Below are 11,329 nucleotides of genomic sequence, written 5' to 3'. Positions count from 1 at the left end.
CATCATTAGATGTTTTGCAATGGACGAGGCTTTCTTGATCGATCTTGAGATGACGGGCTAGGTGGATGAATCATGGATTTGATTAACCATCTTGGTGGTCATCAAATTGACCCAAAATCAGCCTTTAGAGTTGTGACATGTCATCAAAACCCACACACACTCAAACTACTCGAAGCTATCTTGATTGGTCGGAAAAGTCCAACTTTATGTGTTCAAAAACAACTGTACGTTGACCTTTGTTTACCATGGTTCTAGTGAGTGAATGTCATGCTAAATAAGAAATTTTGACCTTATCTTCAAAACTGTATTTACACGAATAACATGTTGCTTGTATGTGACTGACGAGAAAGCACGAAATGGTACTATCTCACAAAATTTGTCTTCTCATTTCTCTGTTCAAATTTATCAAAGGGAACCACTGTTTTGAATTTAGTAGAAGTGTTCAACAGCTGTCATAATGTGCATAAATTAGTTTCATCAACACGCTTCACTACCTCGCTCTCTCTATAATAAGAATAAACTGATACAAGATTCAAACATTTTGCAATGCTGTCCATCAAGGGGTTCTGAAAACTTGGAACTTGGCAACGTCTCCACTAAACAGTATTAAGTTAAGTAAATAAGAAATTCCAGTAGATTATTCCGTTGAGAAGTGATATGATGCAACAATCGCATTCAAGAGCATATGCATAATAAGACCAAATAAAAAGAGAGGGAGGTAATGAGCGATACAAATCGATTATACTTGAGATAGTTAACACAGATAACAGTTCTTTATAAGCTCCAATCCAAACTAATGGTATTCAAGCGAAGCGAATAGACATGACTTGTATGAAACCATCCTTCAAGAGCTAACAGTCATGAGCGAGCACTTTTATTGAGAGGAAAAAAGCTACATACATCACAATTTACATTATGATAAATACTACCGCAAAACGCATACTTGTAATGAAGATGGTCTTTGAGCAGGCATTCCATGTCGACCAGCGACTGGTCCTGCAGAGCTCAGTGAACCACTTCCAGATATAGGATCTAATGTTGCATATCTGCCGCTCGACTCATCTATGTCCATGCTACCACCACCAGGCACACCACGACCAATACCGCCGCCACTGAGATCTGTTGCTGGCATGGAAATAGGAGAACTAAGTGATCTTTCATGAGGAGCGACTCCAATTAATGAGGAACTGGGAAAAGAAAGAAAATAGGAATAGACTCATGAAACTAAAAGTGATTAAATTCTCTGTAAGAAACATCTTGAAATCTCAAAACACTATCCATTATTTTTATACGAACAGTATTTGATATGTATAACTGTGAATTCTGATGTGTATATGTTGAGTAAGATCAAATTTCTTTATATCAATAGTGGTAGACAGAGATAAAGACTTGAGACGCTAATTGATATTAGATGTTAGATTGAACGATTAAGATTCTGGTTGTCGATTAGTTTATTTATTTTGCTAGTAGGATTGGTGACCTTCTAAGTACCAATTGATAGATCAACCAATGAACAAGTAAGACCTTAACGCTTAATGATCCTCGAGTTTTTTTAGTCCAGAGATCAATAAGACGAAGGTAGGAAGCAGATAAGTTCTATATTATACTTAATTGAATTATGACTCAAAATACATACCATAATATCATTGAAATGTGTGACTACAAAACACACCAAATAAAAAGTCTTATTTTTAATACAATCATGCAGTGTATGGTAGAGAGCAAAGCAAACAGTACATAATTGATTATTTTATTTTATTTATACACATAAATATTGGTACAATGAAGCACCAGATACATATGCGCAGCACAAATCAAATGAGATTTGTGTGAGGGCTGTGATACTGCTGAGGTGCCCAAACTGAAGCAGGTGGTTTTCTTAGAGGGCCACACCCCACATAATTGATTAGCAATAATTGAGAATGCTTACAATAAGGGGAACATCGAAATGCAACAATACAGTTATCTATTAATTATACAATAAAAATATAGATAATACCAACTGTTTGATCATTGTTGTTTCTCAACTAGTTAGGTTATTATACAAGAAAACTCTATAGTATAAATTGGACAGAAATTCAGTTGCATGTGAATGGATTAGTGTTTAATTGGTGAAACAAATAGCATTTAACAAAATATATCAAAGGTAGACCAATAAAGGTACTTATTCCAGTAGTTACTCAATGCTAATTAGATCCAAACAATAAGAAAAAGATTTCTTTTAGTGAATACTAATTTGCCTTTCTAAATCGTACGTTTACCGTTGAATCAGATGCTGTTCTTTATAACTTGCATCTTGGATGGCTGATTATCAAGGTGATTTCTTTAAAAAAATACATTAAGTTAGAAAATTATCCACTCATTGTATTCACTACTGTGTCAAGATTCGATTGCGTTAGCTAGATACGCGTTATAACATAATTTAATCGTTAAGATGTGGTAATGTGAAAGATTTATGGATAAACAAAAGTCTATTTTAATATTGAACTGTAATGATTTAAACCAAAAAGTACAATGTGTCAGGATATAAATTACCCACTTCTGTTTTTAAAATCTCGTACCGTAGCTAACGTGAATTGTAACATGATTAATATAATAAAGTTTGGTTGGTAGCTCTCTCTGTAGTGGTTCACATCTTGTGGGAAGTCAGAAATTATATTACGTAGAAAACATCGGTTTTCATCTGAATACTGAATTTAAATTGGGCGGTAGATTACTGGCTAAAGTGTTCGACTTTCAACCACTATGTCTCAGGTTTAACTCCAGCTCTACTTCATTCGGTTTGGGGAGCATGGTAATATCAAACTCGAGTGTACACTATTCAATACTTGGTGGTTCGTATCAGTCAAGATTACAACTTAATCACTGATTAGTTTAGTTACTTGATAGAACAAGGGTGAGTAGCAATTGTAGGATTATTTGACTTTTCCTAAGGACATTTTTGTACTGTTTATATACACATAAGTAGTGTGCTTCTTCGTTCGTGTTTCCGATTGTTTGTGGAATAAACACTTCCCTCGACTGAATCTGGTCTTCTCCCTCTATTTAGCAGCGATGGGGTGCAGTGAAACCGTTTAGCTTATCCTGTTTTTGTGTTGCTGATTTTCGTTCCGTTCGCTGGGTTTAGATGATATTATAATCTCTTCAAACGTAGCAACAGCTAAAAGAATTCTTGAAATATTTCAAATTAATTTCGTCTACGACTTAACAAAGCCTTTTCAACAAATAACTATCCAGTTTACTGAGATTATTTCGGTTTTTTGTGTCAATATGATATAGGTAGACATCAACATAGAGCATGGCACAGTTTGTGTATTGAACCTGGCTAGCATGACAAGATGAAAATAACAGGAGATTGAAATAATGTAGTAGCAGTGATAAAAACTAAAACTTAATCGTAGTGACATGATTTGAAAAGACCGAGTTAAAACATATGGATGAAGGGATATTGGAGTTCAAAATAGAGGGAGGAGAGAGAGTGGATGCAACTGCACCACTGGAAATAATTTGCAGCCATGTCATCCAACATCTTCAACCGCTGATCACGATTATTATGCTGACATCAACCAGGTAGTATGCATCTACCTGCATGGCTTAGACCACTAGTCTACGATTTCATAGACTGATACCACGTTTTGGTTTAGCCGCTCCTAACTGCATGAAAAACCGACTTACGACTTCCAGAAAAAATAAATAGCATAATGAACAGTACACAGTACAAGTACAATAATTTTTTTATAGTTTATTAAGTTTATAATCTAGTACGAAGTGAGATGGTGAGGATTTGAAGCTTGCGTGGATGTTTTTGGTGTTGATGAGTTTTCTGAGCTAGATGGTTCAATTGCTGAGCTTCCTCCGTCATTCTCAGTGTAACATTATAATGTCTAGAACGACAATGAAAGTTCTGTGATTAAAGTATCGAGCTCAAGAAATTACTCAACAACACCAATAACAGAAAAAACATCCTCACATATCCCATGTATTTATAACAGATAACCGCTCGTATCATCAAATGTGGAGAAATAAATTGAGAGAGAGGGGAAGCTACTGTACGACTGATGTTGATGATTAGTGTGCAAACGTTTAATAATCGCATTAGAAAGATTTAACTAAATTAATCTTGCCACTCACCTAGAAAAACCGGTATCACCTTTACTTGGTTTTAAAGGTCCAGGTGAAGTTGAGAAAACAACATCACCGTAAGCACCGAAAGGGCCAACACCACGTGAACCAGCCGATATAGGACGAACTGAAGAAATAGTAGTACTTGCAGTCCGACTTGGACCGGTAACTCCAGGTCCTGGTGTCAGTGTAGTTGTACCTGATGGGCTAACACCCAAATCAGATGGATTAAGTCCACATAGTCGGATTGCAGCTACTAGATTACGTGTATTTACTCCACAATGTGATGCAACATTTTTCTCACATCTTTTGTGAATATTTAAACGACAAACTTCACATTGTAAACCTTGACGCATTAAACCAAATAGCAAAGAACCACAATGATCACAAAATGCTGGACGCATAAATGTATGAATGCGAAATTTGTGAGGAACATTAATATTGAAGCGACTCTAGTAAATGATAGAAAGAAAAACAAACGAGAAAGATGTGAAAGATATTGTTGGAGGGAAAAGTCAGATAATGCTAATTTATGACTATCTATAAAGGTATTTGATCGGTCAAATTGTCTATAGGTTTTATTATACGTAGATTGATCTCATTTATCATAACTTATTTATTTATTTAAACACATAAATATTGGTACAAGGAAGCACCAGGTACATATGCGCCGCACAAATCAAATGAGATTTGTGTGAGGGCTGTGCCTAGACTGAAGCAGGTGGTTTTCTTAGGGGGCCACACCCAGAGCCGTTGACCTAGAGGTCTAATCCACAAGGCAGTGGAGCATCGTGAGGAGATGCAGTCCCATGGTAGCCGGTGACCAACGATTGATTCATACGCTATTTGTTCCCTCAGGATACTGGAGCCCGTGTGCACCATTGGTTTAGAATCAGGGTTTTTTAACTCCCCTAGGTAGACTTTCTGTGTCCACCGACCCGGTTAAAGCGCCGACATCATACACTGACAGTTACCTGAATAAATGATTTATTTATTTTATTTATTTAAACACATAAATATTGGTACAATAAATGAACTTATTATTTTAAGTGGATCACCACAAAATGTGGATCCAGACAAAAGCCTCCATAGCTTTTGTAGTAATTTACGTCAGTGTAAATTATATGCCATAATTAATGTTGGCAGTCAACTGATTGAGTATGACTTAGGTTGCTTACATTTCATCATCAAGTGAGAAATCATTATCAATATCATTTTCTTCCAGGGAGTAGTGTACTACCACCGCACATTTTAACCGGAGCTATTCGCGAAATGTCAATAAAACGAAATTCATCAAGTTTACCATTTCATCCCACCCGTTAATTTAGCATGAAGGAGAGAGGTGGTTCTACGCTTTAGCTCTTCTCTACATGAAGAGATTTGTTGAAAATCACGACAATTACAGTGTAAAAAATAACACGGATTTAAAGTGAAAATTTAGTGTTAGACTGGTTGTAAATTAATGAATTAGTTTGGATTGAATTTCTACTCATGAAGTTGTAGGTTTTAAAAACTACTTGTATTAGATCATTTGACAACAAAATGAAGATAACACTATTAGTTAGTTAGTTATCACCAACGTACAGTAAAAAAAAGATTAAAATAATGTAGTAGAAATAACAATGAGAAAGACTGAAGAGTGAAAATATAGTCAGTCAGTCAGCTACTACGTAGGATCAGGAACATATATGCATTGGTCCAGGTTGTTACACCTCATTAGCACAACAAGATGAACACCAAATTTATAGGATTAGTCACTTCAACGGTAGTAATGTATAAAAGAAAGATTGTATTTAAGGATATGATACAGAGAGAAGGAATCAGTTCGTAGAAAGAAAGATATAAAGTAATTTCAATCTCATGGTTTAAGGGAAGACAAAGAGTGTCTTTACCTACTCCATTGTGATTGATTCTGAACCATGTCACCCAGAGTTTCCAACCATTGGTTACGATAGTCATGTGGACCCCAACCAAGTAGTCTGCATCCACTAACATGGCTCAGAATAGAACTTAGTGACTTTCTGGACTGAGGCCACGTTTTGGTTGGGCCGTCCACAACCGTCTCCGACACTTGTCAGCATTGCGTGTCGTTATAATCGGTGTTCAGGCATAGTCAGTCAGTCAGCTACAACGTAGGACCAGGCACATATATGCATCGGTCCAAGTTGCCATACTTCGTTAGCACAACAAGATCAACACCGGATTCATAGTAGTTAATTTAGTGTTGGTAGTAGTATATAAATTATAGGTTGTATATAAGGATATAGTATAGGAAGGAAGACAGATATGAAGCAATTTTAGTCTCAAGGTTTAAGGGAAGATAAAGAGTGTATACACCTACGCCATTGTGATCGATTCTGAGACATGTCACCTAGAGTCTCCAACCATTGGTTACGATAGTCACGCGGACCCCAACCAGGTAGTCTGCATCTGCTAACATGGCTCAGGCTAGAAGTTAGTGACTTCAAACACTGATGCCATGTTTTGGTTTGGCCGCCCCTAACTCTCTTCCAACCGTCCCCAATACTAGTCATCATAGCGCGTCGTGGTAATCGGTGTTCAGGCATACGTAACACATGGCCCAACCATCTCAGTCGATGAAGATTCATCACCTCATCAACTGATTTACCATCGTTCCCTAATACCCTGCGTCTAACCTCACTATTACTTACCCGGTTATCCCAGCAGATGCGAGCAATATTTCTAAGGCATCTGTGGTCAAATACTAGTAACCTACGAGTATCTTCTACTCTTAATGGCCATGTTTCACAGCCGTAAAGTAGAACAGAGCGAACTGATGCGCAGTATACTCGTCCCTTAATTGATAGACGGATATCTCGTCTACGCCATAGGTGACGTAAGTTGGCAAAAGCCAAACGAGCTTTTTGAATCCGTGCTGAGATTTCGTCAGACACCAACCCATTAGGGCTGATCAGACTTCCAAGATAAGTGAAGTTGTCGACGCGTTCGACTACTTCACGCCCTATCCTTAGTTCAGGTGTTGACGCAGGCCAGTCCCGGAGTAACAATTTATATGTAGAGGGGGAGGAACGCATTCCAAATATCCTGGCATTGTTACTTAATGCTACCAAAATATTCTGCATTTTGTCAGCGTCCTCACCAAACAGGACCATGTCATCTGCGTATTCTAAGTCGATAAGTAGACCTCCTGACAGGAAACCAATTCCTGAAAGTTCAGTCGACGAGAGTGTTATTTCCAGCAATAGGTCGAGTAAAGAGCCTTCACAAGGTTTATGTACTTCTCAGGTACACCTTTCAATGACAGACACTGCCACAGAACCTCTCGGTCAACAGAGTCAAATGCTGCTTTCAAGTCAAGAAAAACTATCATTGTAGAAAGCCAATAAGCATGCTTGTGTTCTAAAATCTGACGAATAGTGAATATGTGGTCGATGCAGCTACGACCAGGTCTGAAACCAGCCTGATTTTCTCGTGTTTGAAGTTCACGAGTCTTAGTTAGGCGCCCGATAATTATTGAGCCTAGCATTTTAAATGTCATCTTAGTCAAACTAATCCCTCTATGGTTGTCGCAGAATGATTTTGGTTCTTTCTTACTTATTGGGACAATCAGTAATTGCGACCAGTCAGGTGGGATTACGTCCACTCCTCAGATTTTAGCTAAAATATTAGTCAACCTAATCGCTAAAATTGCACCACTATCCTTAAAAACATCTACAGCCAATCCATCTGGACCAGCTGCTCTTCCTCGTTTCAGATTAGCTATAGCCTTTTGAACTTCAACTAGAGTCGGGGAACCTTCATTGTCTCATTCAGGTTATTTGGGAATGGTGGGTTGTTGCAGAGTAGCTGAAGGCTAGCTGAACTGCTCCTTAAAGTGTTCCGCTCATCGTTCTAAACGTCTGGGCTGAGAGCAGATGAGTGTCGTCTTTTTCCGAGATCGTCTCACTCACACATAACTTCTTAACTCCAGTTTCTTTTACTAGTCTGAAAAGCTGTCTGGTGTTGCCTACAGCGACTGCCTTTTCTATCTCTTTTGCTTTCGTTGCACACCAATGCTCACGGGCGTTCCTTAGAACTTTTTGTTAACCCAGAACTGATTTATTTTTGCCCTTCACCCGGGTCCCAGCCTGATGGGGAGGAATTTTCCAGAATCTTTCCGTGCATAGACTAATAGAATTAATTGGTTTCTCGCTGCCCTTTGGTTTAAATCACTAAGAGATGTTGCTGCTGTTTCCACAGCTGTTAGTATATCTTTCCAAGCGACATCTGGGTCAACCTCGTTTTCAGAACTAGCTAAGTGTGACCTCAGTTGTTTATGGAATCTACTTTTGGCTTTCTCGTCACTGAGTTCAACTATAATGGATCTTCTTAATGTGGTCTTTCTACATCCAGTGACGCGCAAGCAAATGCGTGCCCCTATTAGAGCATGATCGAAATCCAAACAGGTATTCCAGAACGAGCGACAATCTTTTATCGAGCCTCTCCAACGATGACTGATAGCAATATGGTCTATTTGAGTCCATAGTTAGTTTGGTGTAGTGGGTCGCCATGTTAGACGATGTCTCTCCTTATAATTGAAATTAGTGTTTGCTAAAATAAACTATTGTCTGAGCACAGCTGCAGCAGACGATCACCATTACCTGTTCGCTAAGCCGGAATACTGAAATTCCCACCTTAGTGACTCTCCATTTGGCTTAAGCTACCTGTTTGAGCATTAAAGTCACCTGCTACGAGTACTATATCTGAACGTTGAGCCTTTTGAAGAAGTTCAGAGAACTTTCTGCAAAAGTCATCTTTCACTTCATCCGAGCTACAGTCAGTGGGAGCGTAGGCAGAAATAACGAAAAGGAAACGACGTGTGTCCCTATTCTTACGAGTTCTTCCGGAGCCGTTTAGCCGAACGACATATAGGCGACTTTTGACAGGGATCCATTCTAAAAGTACTTGTTCTGCCCTTGTACTAAGTGCTATGCTTAAACCTGTCAGTCCACGAGAACTTGCCGTTGGGTCTCCAGATAAACGGAGGATATATCTAGTCGGCTCTCCGTTCTGGCGAGGTGAGGTCAAGTGAATGACCACACTAGGATCCTGTATGCGAGTCTCGGAAACACAGCATACATCAATGGTACGAGACCCTAGGGTTTTAGCTATAGTGGCCTGCTGGCCGATTTGACATAGGGTGCGTACGTTGAAGGTTCCAATGTGTGGTTTGGAGTGAGGTTTTAGTAGACCTGGGGCAGTGTTTCATGCACTAAAATCGTTAGCCATGGTGACACTTGAGGAGGAAGTTTAGAGTTGAAGGTCGACATAGGAGGAATATAAGAATTGAAGAGGGAGATTGATTACGAATACAGTGATCTTGAGTGCTGTTAGAGGTATGGGGGCGGTTATCACTTCCCGGTTGCCCACACTGTGGAAGGGTTCTTCTGGAGATACCTAAAAATGAAATTGGGTTAGGGATGGTGTTAGTGACCTGAGAGTGTGATCGCGGTGCCAAAAAGACAACTGCTTGAGGTCGGTCACACACGACCCTTTTTGTGAGCGAATTTCGTGTTAGCTCCGTACTTGTTGGGTCCTAACCGCCGGAGACGGATATCCGTGGGATAAGATGAGGTGTGCATTTTTAGGGTCCAAAAGGCAGAGTGTAAGGATATGTATGAGGAAATATTAGAATTTAAGATTGAGTGGAAGATAAAAAGTGGATGCAACTGTGACAGTGTGAAACATTCTGGACTTTGTCACCCAAAGTCTTCAGTCACTGACCACGGTTTTCGCGCAGACCCAAACCAACTGGTCTGAATCTACCTAAACGCTTCAAATCAACAGTCTATGATTTTATAGACTAATGCCGTGTTTTAATTAGGCAGTCACTAGCTTTTTTTCAACCGACTTTTACACAAGCAAACATTACCCGTCGAGGTAGACGGTAGTTAGGCATACGATATACACCTTCCAATCACCTCAGTTGATGAAGGTTCACAACCCCATCAAGTCTGTAGTTATGTGAAAGTGTTTATGAAACAGGTTGGAAAGATGGTTACTGATGCTATCTAGTTACTTGAAATTTGATACATAAAGTAATATTCGAACTCATGACTTAGTAGTGTAGATAGGTGATAGGCTAAGATGCTGAGATATAAAGATAATAACGTTTGAATAATCACTGTATTGACACTGCTACAACACAATTCAAATAAACTACATTACATTCAAAGATAACCATTTACACTGTCGGATTAGTAAACTTTATTTTACTATTATTATTCATTTGTCATCTTAATTAACTTACTTGAAGAGCAGCTGTTGGACAACTTGGAGGTGACTTTACACCAGGACATTGAGTTATTACATTTAAATAGCAACGTTTGTGAACAACGCATGTACACACTTGACACTGATAACCTTGATTCCATAAACCCCAAATAAATCCGTTGCACAATGAACAGAATGTAAATTGGCGCAAACTTGTAACTTGAAATTTATGACCTTTTGCTTGGTGAATTCTACGACGAAGTGCACCACAACGATAGTGCTTCCCATGTACGCCGCCAATAGCACTATCTCGACTAGGAAATCCTGGACGGTCTCTTGGCGGTTCATCTGTTCTCGTACCAGCCAAATCAATACGTATAAGTAATTTTCCTTGAGGTTCCAGTTCCAACCACATATCTTCACCGAATCGAACATCTCGTAAAGCCAATTCAACGATAGCAACAAAATCATCAGGGGGAATAGCAGCATCATGATATACAGTAAATGTAAGTTGTTGAGCATAATTGACTCTTGCACAAATATCTTCATTCCACTGTGGTATATTTGTACGGGATTTTGTGGAACTTTTACCAACTGCATTATCATCCACATCGATTGTCACATAAGGATCTAAAAGTTCATATAATTTAGCAGCTGGTCCAACTGCATGACGAGTTGCACAAGCCGTCGGTTTTAATTCAGCTGCTTCATATATTCGAATATTAAGTGTGCCAGAGAAATATTCCATGAAATCACACACTCTCAAAAGAGAGTCTAAAAGTTAGTGCAAAAAGAATATATCGAAAGTAAAAAACAATACTTATGGTCAGAAGAAATTTGAATAAAAGTCAAATAAGAAAAACGCTTAATTCTAGCAATAGTGTGGATTCATTTAATTCTGAAAAACCATTTATTATTAATCATCAGAATTATTATAGCCTACGGTGCTTCAATACCTAATACACAACCGACG

At 38.7% G+C, this 11,329-nt stretch overlaps 1 protein-coding gene across 1 annotated transcript in view; it reads right to left on the bottom strand.

Annotated features, from left to right (window-relative positions):
• Smp_131700 (serine/threonine kinase) overlaps positions 1-11,104 on the bottom strand; it is a gene marked incomplete at both ends in the record, with an annotated part of 18,879 nt that extends 7,775 nt beyond the window's left edge. Inside the window, 2 exons of the mRNA XM_018796448.1 lie at positions 4,151-4,574; positions 10,394-11,104. Coding sequence (XP_018650660.1) covers positions 4,151-4,574; positions 10,394-11,104 — 1,135 coding nt within the window. The remainder of the gene's footprint in view (positions 1-4,150; positions 4,575-10,393) is intronic.
• Between the last annotated feature and the right edge of the window lie 225 nt (positions 11,105-11,329).

The sequence above is a fragment of the Schistosoma mansoni genome, chromosome 2 (assembly GCF_000237925.1).
Source record: "Schistosoma mansoni strain Puerto Rico chromosome 2, complete genome".
In the NCBI taxonomy this organism is placed as follows: domain Eukaryota; kingdom Metazoa; phylum Platyhelminthes; class Trematoda; order Strigeidida; family Schistosomatidae; genus Schistosoma; species Schistosoma mansoni.
This window is presented reverse-complemented; position numbering and strand designations above follow the sequence as displayed.